This window comes from Caloenas nicobarica, chromosome 11 (genome assembly GCF_036013445.1).
Source record: "Caloenas nicobarica isolate bCalNic1 chromosome 11, bCalNic1.hap1, whole genome shotgun sequence".
NCBI classification, from domain to species: Eukaryota; Metazoa; Chordata; class Aves; order Columbiformes; family Columbidae; genus Caloenas; species Caloenas nicobarica.
In genome coordinates, this window is record NC_088255.1 from 16,516,821 (window position 1) to 16,533,063 (window position 16,243).

The window sequence follows — 16,243 nt, forward strand, 5'->3', positions numbered from 1 at the left end:
ATGGCAGCTCCCTGTGTGGCACCACTCAAGGCTCACCCCATCAACATAAAAACTTGCAAAATTATCACCTCGGGTTTACCACTGGGATAACAATGCTTTTATACCTAGAATTAAAAAGATGAATTGTCACAGCCTGGCAAATCAACGTGCCACGCAGACACCTAACTCCAATACTGCTTCGTTGCCCCTTTTCTTCCTACAGATTGTTCCCACATTTGCTACAAGATCTGGCTCAGAAGCCCAGAGGAAGGACTCCCACTGCTCTCTTGTCACCCTCGTGCTTTTGCTGTCAGGATCACCGTATTTTAGAGATTTTGAAGCAGAAACGCAGGTTGGACAGCAGCAAAGCCCAGCCTGCAGGCTCTGAGAGCCAAATACACCCCAGAGAGCTGCTGAGCCCTTGTAGGTCCCCAAATTCTCATCCCCACCACCACGTTATGTGGAACACAAGGTCCCTGATCGCCCATTTTCTTGAAGCTGTTTGTCTGAGGACCTGAGCCAAGTTACTCTTTCTCCCCCAAAGAGCTGAACGGGCATTTTTGCCATCAAGAGTGTGGTACAGTTGTGAAGTGCCCAATCATTTCTGAAGAGACATCAGGGACCTGGTGCCAGGTCCTTATTCACAGATAACAATCATTACTGTAAGCAGAAGAACAAGGGTTCTGCCCTCCTGACTGCAGCCAAGTGCTCCACACGAGTTGGCTTTGCAGTGATAAATGTCACGTTTACAATGGGTTTTGCAACATGAAAGTCCATAATTTGCTTTCCAGGGACCTATGCTTGATTATCAGGAGAGCTAGAAGCATTCATTGAAATCTAATGAATAGAATTAACACATCATTTAAACAGGGACTAATATGTATGCAAATGAGAAAAAGTTAAAATAAGAGTTCAAGCCATAATTTCAGAAAATGTAGACCGCATCCTTATGAAATATGAATGTTTCAATTCACCTCATATCTTCACATCTATGTTAGCTGCTTTGCATGTGAACAATAGGGTGCATCAAGCCCATTCTGATTTTTATATTTGAAATTGGACTTATAAAATGGATTATATTGAAACATGAATAATATATATGCTAATTAAAGACTCCATTTAATGACATAAATAAAGACGAAGACCAACAGAGGCTAATTTCTATTTGCAAGTTTCCTAATTAGTGTATTTTCCTTTAGAAAGAAGAAACTTTATTTCCACAGTCTCAGAAAAAAAAAAAAGAGAATATTTTCTTTGCTGAAATTACTTTAAAATATTTTCAGCTTTTTTATGCATTAGGATTGATCTCCACAGAGATACAATAGCTTTGCCTTGATAGATTCAGTCTTAACTCTCATCCAAGTCAAACTATGGTGATTTGTGCATGCAAGTGATGTCAACTCTTTATTATTATTAGATTTTTCTCTAATACGGAATTAGTGTTGATAAACGTAAGGTGTATCTAACCCTCAATATCACACAAAGCATATTCAGAGTAACTCTGGCAGATGTAAACCATAGAAATGTCCCTGATGTTTGATAGGTTGCTCATCTCTCTCCATTCCTTCTCTTGCCCCCCAAAATTAGACAGAACAAGGGCACAGGACACGGGTATAGTTGCAAGGAGACAAGACATTAGCACAAAACATGACTACAACTTCTGCCATGCAAAGCCTACAGAAGAGCTTGCTGAAGAATAAACAGATTGCAGGAAAAGCGCTTTTAGGTTAAAAGGCTTGTTTGCACCTATAACCATGAGGGAAATGGCCAAAAAGAGTTCATTCAAATGAATTTGAAGCCTATAATGATATCAAGGCCAGGAGAACCTTTTTTTTCCTGTGTGTAAATGTTGGTTATGTGGATAAAGAAGCCCAGATTCAGCCTTAACTCACAAAACCAGCATTTGCAGGCTCTGAAAACTGCAAAGCAAACCCATTTTGTTAAAAAAAAAAAAAAAAAAAAAATCTAAAAAATGACAGGTATGAGCACTGCATCTTCACAACTTTCACTTAATGTCTGTAATGCCAGTTGCTATTACCAATGAACACTGAAATTTAGGAAACTTCTAAGACTCTGCAGAATAAATGATCATCGTTTTGAGTTATGCTGCGGCTGGGAGTCCTCCGTGCCCTCAGTGCTGCCAGCACTGAACAACTGCTGCAGTCTCCATCCATGTCACTACTGCCAGGGAGCACAGCCTGGGACCGAGGAAGAAGAGGCTCTGCCTGGTCCCCGCTCAGCATCCTCTGCCCTTGCGGTGCCCATCCCTCCACACGCCTCCTCTCAGCATTAGAGGAACTGGCCCGGGGAAGCAAATACCTTGAGAAGAGCTGGAAAGCAGCTGGAAAGTTTGCAGGCCAGTTTACTTTGATCATGTCTTTAACAGCATTAAATCCTCTTCGCTGACGAACAGCTCGGCTCCTAACCAACTGTGAGGCTGGCAGATGTAATTTCCTGCGACGGGTTCAGGAGATGCGCTCCCTCTGCCTGCTTTCCAGAGGGCTATTTTCTCACCCCCATTCAACACCCACATTTATGCCAAAATACCCATCAGCAAGAGAAAACTCCATCCCTCTATCTCCGCTCACGGCTAGTGAGGGATTTGCTCCAGCTCAAGAGCACCTGGATCACCAACCTCGTGCCCGTGCGAAATGAAGGACGTCCCTTTACACAGGAATTTGGGAATCCACAGGGATTCAGCATCGTAGCCCTGGGTCCGACCTGTGGCACAACAGAACATGCCTCGATCCATAATGGTTTGAAATGTATTTGATGGAGGTGAATGAGATAAGCCTGTGCTGCTACAAAATGTGAGGAATTTTATCAGCATTCACTGGAAACTTCCTGATGATGGTTGAAAAACTGTTCTAGAGAGTGAATCACTGTGCAGAAATATATCCATTTAAGTGATAATTTGATCAAAAGGAAAATAAAAAACAAATTTGAGACTTCAAGGAATAGAACATTTGTCATTATTGGAAAATGTTTTGATTTCTTTTGCTTTTAATATTAACAATATTTTAAAAATTCAAATCAGGCTTATTTCAATTACTTTATAAATGTAACTTTGACAGATATTTCAAAACATTTTTGTTCTATTTTGAAAAAGACAGGATTTCCAAAACATGAAATAACCCACCAATCAAAAACCAGTCACACCACCTATGCCTGTTTCAGCTTAAAAGTTAGAACTCAAATGGATTTTAACCTGTAAGTCAGCAGAGTAAAATACGTGCTGTTCATGGCAACGGAGGAAATGTTTTCTTTTAATTAAACTCAGTGTTGTATAACAAACTGAATGAATTCACATACTTGCAACATTTTTAATAGCAGCACAACATGTGTCATGCATTTCAAGGCATTGGTTTTTCCAGAGTTGCACAGGTTGGTTCTTTATTTTAAGAAGAGTAAAATTAACTCAACTCCTGCTTGTTATTGTTTTACTAGTCTGGTGGTTCCTAGTATTTATTCAAGCAGTTAAGATTGCTGAATTGATTTAATATTCTTACCCTATAATTTTACGCTCAGACCACATCCTGCTGTGAAATAGCTGGTGCTAATGTTAGTCCAAATGCTGCTGTGGGACTTAGGACAGCACAGGGCCCTTCAATAGCTATATTTTATGGCTACAAGGTGAGGGAAAAAATATAATTTATCTGGTTGCTGTGGTTAATTCACAGTTTCACAGCAGAGGTATACTGTTCCCTAAGGGTACATCTGCTTGTATTATAGGATATTTCATTCACAGTTTGTCCGAGACGTTCCTCTAGCTCTGAACCTACCAATTTACGAGAGCGAATCTACTCCAGAGATACCAGTGTACACTTTAACACATCCTTCTACGTACTAAGAAAATTATAGAAAAGATAGAAACTTGCAATTAATCAATGGAAAACAAACTAGCAACATGTCAAACAGCAACGGGTTAATAAATTGTTTCTTTTTGCTGAGGAGAGGAACAAAAAAACCCACATCCATCTTCTTAAGAAATAGTATTTTTTTTTTTCAAGTGACATAATTTCACAAAAAGCATTTGTGAAATTTGTCTTTTAAAATACTGGTCATAGCTTTAAAAGCCAGAGTTCCAAAATTTTAAAGTTTTATAAAAGTTTACTGTAGAATAGCTTACAAAAGACCTAACAGATGAGTAGGACAACCAGAGGCACCTGGCATCTTCCACCGCTGTGCTTATCAGAAAACACAGACTCCTCGCGGCATACTATTTCTCAGCACCTACAAAACGGTTCTTAATGGAGCTTAACTAAACATTTGAATATTTAAAAAATATTTGTTCAAAATTACACTTTGTAAACTACTATTTTTAATCCAGATAAAATCTTGCTCTTTCTTTCAAGTCCTCACCGTTACAGCAGCACTGGGGAAGGCATTTCCAGAGAAAAATGTCTGCAATTAATCCATTTAATTAGTTACACAGAAACAAAACAGAAAGATCAATTGCAGCTGTGCCATAGATCCGTCCTTGCCTGACCTCAGCTGCCCTTCCCTGCTCCTATTTGCTCGCCCTGCAGAAGAAAGTATTTCTGGAAATGCTGGGGAGATGTTACATCTCTAAACAAAGCATTGAGGAATGTATCAACAACTGTTTTCCAACTTGCTGCCAAGACTTTTGCATAAACTTCATCCCCTTTAATGAACAGGATGGTCTGTGTGGGCGTGTGGGCAAAGCATAGCCTAAATGTCTCAGCTCTTATGGGACACATTGTATAGCAAATTAAAAATTTTTAAAAGTATACTTTTTTGTTTGGGAGTTTTCAAGGTCACCAACATGATATTTTGAATTCTAGTCTTCCACAAGTGAAGCACATATTCAGCTGTTGTTTGACTTATGATTGCATGCTTGACATTATCTTTTAAAATAAAGGTGATAACAGATCGGGTCTCCCACTGAGTCCAATGACCATATCCATAAAAGTGCCTGCAGAAAAGATGCTTATACACCGACCCACATGGTATGAACATCCAGGCAGCTGAGGAACACGCACATTTCAGAGTGAGAGTTCTCATCTGAAGGTACTGTTAAAAATAATCACAATCCAGCAGGCTTCAGGATTGCTGGCGCTGGGACGGGTGGTTTCACAGCTGTGAAACCCTGGTTCTCCGAGCAATTGCCATTCCCCGCCTCCTATGCAAGAAAATCCTTCCACATAACAGCCTCTCCGTGGATGTCTAGATTGGGTCATCCCGGGTGCTTGGTCACAGGGGCTTTGCCTTTGGCACCGGGGTGGCCTCGCATTGGCACTCGCTGCTAATAATGGGGCAGCAGGGACACGTGCAGTACGGATGATGCCTTAGATAACACACAACGGGGGCAACAAAACACAGCTATCCCAACCCCTTCTCCTCTGTTTTGTTTTTGAACTTCAAATCATTGTTGTACTCTTAACTCTTCTCTACTTCTAGGCTCCCTGCTGCCGGAGAACAGATGGAACAAAACTCCAAACAGATTTTTTTCCACCAACCTGTGGGTCTCCTGACACAGTGGTCCTCTGCAAGCTGCCTTTGCAGATTCTTTCCTGCCCATTTCTATCTTCTTTTCACTCTCTCTCCAAAGATAGAGCCCTCCCTATCTCCTTCCTCCAGTTCTTAGATGTGCTCTTTTATCGGCTTCACATTATTCACTTAAAATGTTATGCATTTAAGCTGTGTCTTCAAAATGCTTTTTCAGGCTTCTAGTCTGTGATTTACAAGACAATTTATCACACTACACTATTCCTCCTCTTTTCTCACACCTGCATTTGCACTTTAAAGCTCGCACCACAGAGCTGTGGAGAATGGGCCTTGAAGCCCCCGTGCAGGATCAATGACTCCTGTGGTGCTGCTTAACCTTGTTTTGGAACCTAGAAGTGAAGAAAATTCTGGAGACTACCGTTTTATTGTCTTTCCTATCATGAAGATTTTTCTAATGTCAAACCTAAATTTCTCTCTTGCTGCAGTTTAAGCCAAAGTCTCCTCATCCCCAGCACCATGGGTGCAGAAGATCACGTATTCCTTGCAGACCCCTTTCATGTATGAGAGCACTTACTACCCCTCTCCGCCAACAACCTGCCTGCCCATCTGGTCTAGCCAGCTTCCTCATAGAAAAAGTATATTGTACAAGAACAACCATAGTCCTCTCTTATTTACATCTGGAGATACGCCAGCCTGCTATAAATCTGGATTTGCTCTTCATTTATAGGACTGCTGAGAGGAGAATGTAGCTTCATGAAATTCAGATGAAGGTTGGACATGCATGAGACAGGAAGAAGCTGGCTTCAGATATCTGGCAAGAATTAAATTGTTATTGCAATGGCTTTGACTTGAGAATCCATTTAAGGTGATACAGGTTCTTTGGTCATGCGGACTCAAATTTACAAGGGCAATGTCTGATTTAGTTGCTATCAGCTATTCAGGAGTCGCTCCGTTAACGTCAATAGGACTGATCAGGTTTACACCTAAAGCAAAATCTAGACTGGGCTATTTCCTGGGTTAAAATGTGATTACTGATTTTTGATGTTGCTCCTGATGCTGTATAATTAGGACCAGAAGTACTATTTTCTGAGCTTTGTAGATATCCTGATAGTTCTGGAAGTCACCGCTGATCTGCATTCAAGCTTGGCAAATTCCTCTCCAACTTCTTTATGTTCTCAAGACAAAAATTGTTGTTTGTAAAGCAGCAGCTCACTACTGGCCTCACCAGTGAGAAAACAGAAATCTTACAGAATTCTGGTTTGCAAGAAAAAGTAAAACTAGTGTTAATTAAAGAAGAGTAAAAGTAACAGGCATATAATGAGAGAACATGCCCCTTTCCACAGTCTAACTCTTAACAGATCATCCAGCATGCTTAAAAAGCAACTTTCCATCTGCAAATCTGTCTCTCTCTCTTTTTTGTCTAATGAGCATGAGTTAGTCTGTTCAAAAGCCCAAATGGGCATCTCACAGGGCCAATTCAGCAGCAGGGGGTCCGTTACTATAACAACTGACAACTCCTGTGATTTCTGAAAGGCCCTAAAGTAGCCATTTGGGAAATGGTTATTGAGCAAGAAGTTACGAAGGAATGGAAGGAATGGCCACGGTGTCCTGGCCTCCCCTGCCCACAGCTGCACTCTCCACCTCAGCCCTTCACGCACAGAGAAAACCCCGGCACCCCATTACCCCTGCAAACAGCTGGGCTGGATGCTTTTCAGCTCCCTGCAAGAGAAGAAGATAAAAGCCCACGAGCCAACGAGGGGAGGAAGAGCAGCCACACGCCACGCTTTGGCGTTCGCGGATCTGCTTCAGGCTCTCCCCACCTCGCCCCAGGCTGCACGTTGCCAGATGAAAGAGCAGAGATGCTGCCAGAGAAGTTTTCATATTGATTTTCCTTGTAATGGAAGAATGACAAGCGCTCAAAGAACAATACCAACAGCTAGAACAAGCAACCGGCAGCTGCCCTAAGCTTCAGGCTTGAAAGCAAGCTGCCTGCCATCGGCACAAAGCCTGAGCTCGGTTCCCCATGTGGGATAAGAGGGAGCTGATCACAGGCCTGCTCCCCTTTAATGAAAATGAGCAGTGCTTTGAGATACAGCACACAAAAGGGCCCAATATTTCAGTACCTTTACCTCCAGCACTGGCAAAATCAAATACAACCTCGATCTTTTGCAATAAAAGCTGAAGTGCTTTTCCTGCACTGCCTGGGTTGAGGTAGGGAGTTCAGAGAGCTCCGAATCAAGCTGGGCTGCATCCCACTTGCCAGGCGTGGTCTGCTCCATCCCCATCCCTCTGAGGCTGTTTGTCATCATACGGGACTAGACGTGGCCGTTCCCTGAGGAAAATGAAGGCATGGCCTGTTCGGTGTGAGCAGGGCCCATCTGGTCACTAAAAAGGAGATGGAAGCTGCAAGGAGGTTCATGCACACCACTCATCTCCATGTTTCCCTTCGTCTGCCAGGGGCATTGCCCGTCTCCCAGCTCAGGAAATCTCTTTCCCCTTGTTGACTAATTCTCCTCACTGCCTGTGATAACAGGAGTTGCACATTGGGGCACTGCCATCCCCACGCTGGGCGCAAGTGCCTGGATCTGGTCCTCAGGCATCACTGGGACAGTGTCAGCGGGAGCATCCCCATCCCTTCTGCTCATTCCTGCCTCGTGCTGGTCCCTGTGTTACGCAGGTACAGCTCTGTCTGGTCACTGTATGAACCAGACTGGGAGCTAATCTGGTTTAAATCAGGGCATAAAAGACCCTCTTTTTTTTTTTTTTTTTTTTTATTTCTCTATCCAGCTCCTCACATGGTTGTACAAACATTTGCATTGGTATCACAGAGGGCAGAACAAGGGCAGGAACGGAGGTGGCTGCTTGAACCGCTGCTGCTGAAATAAATACCCATGGAATTGCACCCGAGGCATTCTTAAAATCAACACATAGGCTCTCGGAAAGTGTTACCACCCAGCATTCTCCATGAGGTGAGAAAATGAGCAGAATCACAAATATTTTAGAGTAAGCTGAAAGCAGCTTTTATCATTGTAAGCAAGCAATTTTACAATGGTCTGTAAATTTGCAATGTTCCTTTTTCAATCAGTACAGTAGATGAACAACACATTGTGTACTCATAAAATAAAACCTTGAGATAGGTTCAAATAACAATTTCAGCACTTTTTACAACCTGCCACAGGCAGAAGTTTTTTTTATTTTTATTTTTTTTTCCCAATGAAGTTTTAACACCACCTTAGCTATGGAGCAGTGCAAGTTCCCCAGAATTTAACACCGAAAGGCAGTTTTCCAAGACATGGTTATTTGACATGGTAACTACAACAGTCTTTGGTCTTATGTTGCAGCTTTTATTTCCATATTACAAACTGATGTACAAATCCAGTGACAGAACTCAGATGCTAAAATACACCTGAGCTTGCTCCCAGTGAGGTCTTCGCCACCGAGTTCAATAACAACACTGTCAAACCGTAAGTGACCTGGCCCCGGGTCACACAGAAAATCAATGACTGAGTCAGAGAAAAAACCCACATGTCCTGGTGCTCCAAGCCATTTCTTCTGCACAGAAAGGCACTGCTGGAGAAGTCTGAGGCTCTGCCACAGGATCCGTCCCAAGAATTCTGTTCAACAGGATGCTTAACAAAAAACTAAGAAAACTCTTATTGTCTACTAAATTCTATAGGGTTTTGCCTGAGGAAATTTAAAGGCATCTTTTTCCCAAGCTGTCTCATATACGCACATGACTATAAACAAGCAATGCAAGCTTGCTTGCTCTTTGAAAGGCAGCAGCTGTGTTGTTCCAAAAATCCCTCCTGAATGTAAACATATTAGCACTGTATAAACAGCTTGATTTAATAAGAGATGCAATACAATATTCCCGCTTTGTCTTTGGGATCACAATGTTGATGGCAGCAATAATTCAGAGGTGAATTATGGTATCTGTTCAAAAGAAAGAAAAAGAAAACTCTCCAGCTATAGTTGTGAATTAATTTCTTCCTCTTAGCTGAAAATGAGAAATGGCTATAATTTAGTTCCCATTTAAAAGTTGCTGTTGGCTAGACTCTAAAATCTTAATTGCTTCTTAATATTCTCTGCTTATTTTTTCCTTTGAAACCACAGTCTATAGCATTGTAGTGTTTAGATTAAAAATCAGAATGGAAAACAAAGAGTGGAAGGTCACCACTCACTCCTAAAATATGTTTGGTTTTGGTGTTATTTTTTTTTTCCCCCTAAAATGACAGAACTTTATGTGTATCAACATATTTTAGTTGATTTCCCAACCTAGTCACCCTCCTGCACCTCTGTGAAAAGAAAAGTGGCACTGACCCTGGGTTTCCCTTTAAGTGTCAATACTCGGGACCTATTCAGCTTGAAACAGAATACAGAGGGATTGCGAGAAAAGACATCTTTCAAGCCATATTATGGCTCAGCATGCTATAGAAACTCACCTTGTTGCAAAAAACCTGAAGTCACGCTCAGTCCCTAAATAGTTTGGAGGTCACTATCAAACACACTGCAATTCTCAGAGCTTGTAGAAAAGGCTGTGAGAATAACAGTGGCAAAGTCTGCAGACAATCCAAGTCAAATTTTAAACCGACCTTGAAGAACTGCAGAAGGATCTCACGATACTGAGTCTGGGTATAAAATCACGGATGCAAAACAAATGCCCAGAAATGCAAAAATAACGCGCTTGGGAAAATGCATCTCACAATGCACACATTTTAATGGGTTCTAGATGAGCTAGTAGCGCTCCATCGGAAGATCCTAAAATCCCAGCTAATAGTTCTCACAAATACTTAGTGGTTGTCCCTACAGCACACAATTTCAGGAATCAGTACGAAAGGAATAAAAGCAGAAAAATAAATACCATTGTGCCACTGCAGAAGTGAATGGCAAATCTAGATGTTGAGTAAAATGAGGATCATGGTCTCCTCACCTTTTCTGTTTGCGAAGACTCCCATTCTCAACCCAATGCTAAAAGAAATCAGTTTCAAGCACTAAAGGTCTTGGAAGCAAGTCTCCTTCGTCATGCTCCCGACAGCTCAAGGATCAGCCAGACCTGCTTTTCCTCAAGAGGAATCAAAGATGCACAGAAGCAAACTTAAATTATAGCCAGCATTGTCCCTTCCCAGCTGCCCACCAGTCCCAGAAGACGTCATGGCTTCTGGTCATCCCATGCTGATGCTCTCCTCATCGTTCCGGGATAAGAGGCAGTGCAATTTTTGCAGCTTCATTATGCTGACCTAGTTTATTTTTCCACTCTAACAACTTAAAATCACATAGTGCTCTTTGCACAGCAGTGCCATTAAAAGTACTGATTTCAGGAAACTTTAGCAGAAAGGCAATTCAGAGCTGCTGCTTGCCTGCAAGTTCCCATCCCTTTTCATTACTGAGATGGCCATCACGCTAAAAAGACAGAAGTGACCCTTTCTCTTCAACATCAATCATATTCTTTCGCCATTTGTCCAGGATTCACTTGGAAAAGGAACTGAGAACAGCAAATTACCTCTGCAAATAAGGGAGTCTCGTTCAGAAATTGCACAGATCATTTCCAAATATATTCAATTACAAGAAGTCTCTAATGAACACAGCATGGAAGCTCAACACATAAAGAAAGGAAAAGCTTCATCACACAGTGACTGCTTCCTATCACCCTGCTTTTCCAATAAAGGGAACAGAAAATGAAGCTTCCTTACAACAAGAGACCATCACAAAATGCGTTTCATTGCTGTATCACAGAATGAGTTACAAAGGAGCCAAAGCGAGATAAAAACACTTTACCCAACCTTCACGAGCGGCCTCCCCAACTCCTTATTTCAGTCCCTGGATAACAGGGCATGGATGCAACGCAAACAAGCAGAAGGCTTCGCTCTGCTTCACTGTTCTACTTATGTCACCTCTGGTCTCAAATCATCTAATCCCACAAATGCTCAAAAACACAAAAGTGAAAATATCATTTGTTTTACCCTCAAAATGTATTGCCAAAGGGGTAACCATGTCTCTTCTGCATTTTCTAGTTCTCTGAGTTTTGTTTTGTAATGCTTTTTCTCACACCAGAACAAAGAACTGCTGTGCAAGAAAAGACCCTTTGGTCCAGCACGCCTGTCCCCTTGAGGGTTATCCTTTCATAACAAGTGTTTCTCTGCTGTGCACTTCAATACCATGTTTCCCCTACTGAAAAATCTGTCTCAAACTCGTTTTCATGCCATTCGCTTTGATGGTGTTATTTAGCAAATTATTCCATATGTTGCCCATTACATTTTAAGCTAAGTATTTCTTCCTGAAAATCCATAGCACTGTTTCTTTCAGATTTGTAAATTAGGCTCTGCAGTGTTTGAGGATCTGTTTTTTTCTTACTTTAAAACACTCGCAGAGATAAACATTTTATTTTTTCCTCAGGAAAGGTAATCACACTGGAAAGGGCACAAAAAATGCTGTTTTCACTTCAGTGATATGGTCTGCACACCATGAAATGTTACTGTGGATTATTTGTGTTCTAGTTGCTTGTTGATTTATCCTAAAACATATGTTGACATTTTTATAAACTCTCAGTATTTGTTAAAAAAAAATCTGAACTATGAAGGTAGATACAGGAGATCAGTTTGAAGCTAGTACATATACGCTCTCAAGTTTGTTTATTGTTCCTCAATTTGTTGCTTCGTATTTTTCAAAACTTTTGACTGCTACAAGACATACTTTCCATGTTTAAATTGATTTTTAATCTCCACCTTTTTTTTAGTATCAATTGTACACAAAAAAAATTCACTCACTGCTGTAAAGGGTATTAATGACAATGCTCGCAATATTACCAAAGCCACTGATGAATGTTAACAACTCATGAAGATTAAGGGGAGCAGATAAGAAACAAATGCTGTCTGCATGCAGAATAACAAACTTTACTGGAAAAGGAACTTGGTTTCAGCTAAAGTCTTTATTCATGCATCTTCCTTGATTTATGTGTATGTTTGTTATTATGAAGCAAATAAAAAATTATGAGGTCGATGGGTTAGGAATTTTGAAGATAAAAAGTCCTAATTTTAGACTCAACTAATATTATGGCCTATAATAGAAGCCAATATTTATCAAAAATTAGTCGCTAACTATTGGTCACTAAGCCAGTGCTTTTCAACTTTAATATCTTCTCAGGGATGGTATTGTTAATCTTTGAGTGAATTAAACACTAATTTTGCAATTATTTCTCTCGATCCATTAGTGAAATTGCAGGAAACTGAAAAGTTTTCCAGACAATGAAAGCTACCAATATTCTTCTGGATAACAGCTGTTAGTATTACACCTTTCCTCCTTGGGAGAGCATTTTGTATCAACACAAAGTAAATATTACTAACCCCTCATTACAGTCCTTCAGGGTATACCATATCCTTCATGGGCTTGCCTGGTGTCAATGTGACCAAGTTGAGTTTTTCAAATGAAGAAATACACTGAAGGACAGGACACTACAATGGGATCTTCAGAACCTTCCCAATTTCAGCTTTTGTGTATATATCACCGCAATTTTATTCATTGTCTTATTGCAATGATGCTAATTACTTGCAAATGTAAACAGAAATTGTTTTCACAATGTGATTGTCATCTATTTATTAACATTCTTTTAAATGTTCCCAGCATCAACAACTTGGCCAATTAATTGTCAGTGAAATGGGTGTGCTGAAAAACAGCTTCGTAGTTTTTTAATTGATTCTGCAAATATAACGATCAGTGGACTGCTGTTTCTCACCAAAGCTATTTTTCTGTGTCCCATCTAATCAGATTCTGAATTCTTAAATACCTTCTATAAGGCTAATCCCTGGTTAATTTTCACTACCGGACAAATGAAGTGTCTTTGGGTTCCGGTTCTAGCACAAGAAGGTTCTGCAGGCTCTAATTTACCCTAAATTAAAAAAAGACGGAGCTGTTGGTGCTAGCCCTAGTCTCCACCGCTGATCCAACACCCAGTAAAGGACAGTATCTCTTTGTAAGAGGCAATCTCTAATTTCAAGACCTTGCAGGTTGCGCTTCCGAACACTTCACCACTGCTGAAGAGCTCCTACTCAGAGCATTGCTATGTCACATGAAACAAACTTATCCCCCTTTCTTGAAGTGCAGCCAAAGGAAGAAAAGAATTGCTTAAGACCACACAGGAGGTCTGTGGCAAAGCTGGGCTTTTCTCCCATGATCACCTTTCCCGAAGGTCAAGGCAAAGATACCTTTTTATATCTATATCAGAGGGACTAATTGTGAAAATATTTGTTGGTATTACAGCTGGCTCTACCATTGCTAGAGCTCTACCAAGCTCATTTTCATGACACAAAAATCAATATTTAAGACAGCTGAATAGTTAACCAACAGAGCCATTCAAGCATCCAGTGAGTTATCTAATGCATCTATCCCCATACCATCTAATAAAATAAAAAACACAGGACCACATTAAAAAACACCACCTGAAGTGTGTTTTAAATCATAATCAGTTTCCAACCAAACGGAACCAGGCTCACCTCCAGTAGACAAGCACAGCAATGAGCAGGATGAGGCACACGAAGGTCAGTGCTGAGACCACAATAAGCGGGATGATCCATTCCATTTTACCAGGAGAAGGTCTCGTGGCCATGCTGGAGCTGTTCTTGTCAGCTGTGTGTTGAACACATAACAAAAGCAATCACTCAATGGAAAGAGAATTACTGTACGGAAAAATGTGTAAGCAAAACAAATAGCTTGTCCGCTTTACATGGTATAAGTAAACAGAGCAAAGATCTTCTAACTGCAGGGAGGGACTCCATTTGTCTTTAGTCTGAGAGATGAGAGCACAAAAGTATGGTGTTTATTGCCACATATGGCTTGGATTTTACTACTGCTTGTAATTACAGTCTCGTAGACAATTTTAGGAGTCTATCATGCAAGCACCTATTATCAGATGTGGAGTACCCCACCGAGTCATTTCACCACAGTAACAAAGTAAACGATTCGCTCGGTCACCAGTGTTTGCAGATAAATGCACCCTGTTTCTCAACACGACAGGACAGCCCTGTTTGCAAAGCTTAATGTAATACTTTGCTTCAGAAATAAATTTCTTGGTGACTATCTTAAAATAAAAAATCCTCAACATGTTGGGTGTCATGTCACATAATTTGCAGAATTGTCACAATCTGGTGAGTTACTGCATAGGAAAGCACTTTTCAGCATATGGATTGTCAAGATGGATGGATGAATGAATGGATAGGATCTGTTGTAACTGACAGAAGAAATCATTATGCCACAGCTTTTGAACAAAATTAAAGTTGGTCAATATCCCGAGATCTGGCCGAGTAACCCCATTTCATTTTTTGCATGACATCTCGTTAAAATTACTGTATCACATATAAGATGAATATCTAGAGGTTCTGCAAGTACTGGAGCCAAGAAGCATAGACATTGTACCAACGTATTTCAAAAGACATCTAATTTGTGCAAATTTGTGTAGACTTGATGAATAAATTGGTTTAGATAGAATGATAAAAGAAAAATACAGAAATGGATTCTGTATCTTATTCAAGTGTCTTAACAAACAGGCAGTATTTGATCAATACCTGTCAACAGGACATAATGGGAAAGGATTAGTGTAAACAGCTTCAGATTTCAACAAGGATTGAAATGTATGCACTTGACTGCCACCTTTTAGCCTACATGAATCTTTCCTTACCAATGTGCTTCCTTGCCCTCATTCAGTATTATATTATCATATCTTCTGAAACTGCTGCAAATCCTACCCAAAGAATGTAATTGCCTTTTCACCGTAGGCAGGCAAAACACAGATAATTGGAAGTTACCAGATGTCACATAATATGAAGTCATACTCTATTTTAATAGCATTTAGATTATACTCCTCCATAGGCAGGAGTAAAATTCAACTAACATGGAAGTAAAGGTTAATTGTAAATGCTTTTGCCTGACTGCTGAAAACAGAGCAAGGCTGCAGGCTGCTGCAAGCCCAGCAAGAAATCTTTCTAGTTTTAAGAACTAGGCTGATGGAGGTAATGCCCTTTAGCAAGCAGCCTAAATGAGGTGCTAATCAGAGGGATGTTTAGGGGAAGTGAACGTGCACAGAGTTAGAACTGATCAAAAGAGAGATGAGTAGCCACTTGTCTCCAACTTCAGTAGGAAAGGCTACCGAGGTTACCAACAGTGCCACTTTGCAGAACAGGCACACAGTGTTGTACCTCAAGCGTGTGGCAAGCTTTCATCTTCACAGCATACTAATAATATACAGCACACTGTTTTTTAAGACAGGTCTTTGATTTCCTTGACTAGCAAAGAATAAGAAAAAGAACAACCCCAAAATTAGAGCAGAGGCTTATTCTCTGTGTTTGCCAAACTTGCAAAAATCATAACCTCCGAGGCATCAGTTTTTATCAGTGCATTTCAAATCATTTAACAGCATGAAAAAATTAAGCCTGTGAGGTAAGTGTTACTAATCAGAACGGTAAAAGGCACACAGCAAAAAACAATGCGATGTAATAAAACTTTGTAGGAGAGCCAAATAGCATCTCCACCTTACATCCGTTAGGGTGTTGCTTCATTTCTCTCCAAGGACAGTATTCTGTTTAGTTTCACCTCCGCATATTTCAACACAAAAACATATGTTTCTGTTTGCATGGGAAGAAAATTAAATTCCATTGTAAGCACAGCATGGGCTGGAGTCCCAGTGCACACTATTAAATTCTGCAGTGCTCACGATGCTCCTCTTACTCAGTCTACTGTGGAGAACACACTTATCTGATCCTGCCAACTCCCCGTACCACAGATGTGAGGATAAGAAAGCGTTCAGTGT

The 16,243-nt window shown here is 40.7% G+C and overlaps 1 protein-coding gene across 1 annotated transcript in view; it reads right to left on the reverse strand.

Moving 5' to 3' along the window:
* The window catches only part of PTPRG (protein tyrosine phosphatase receptor type G), a 410,558-nt gene that overhangs the window by 56,145 nt on the left and 338,170 nt on the right, over positions 1–16,243 (reverse strand). Inside the window, exon 13 of the mRNA XM_065642503.1 lies at positions 13,935–14,067. Within this exon, the coding sequence (XP_065498575.1) occupies positions 13,935–14,067 (133 nt within the window). The remainder of the gene's footprint in view (positions 1–13,934; positions 14,068–16,243) is intronic.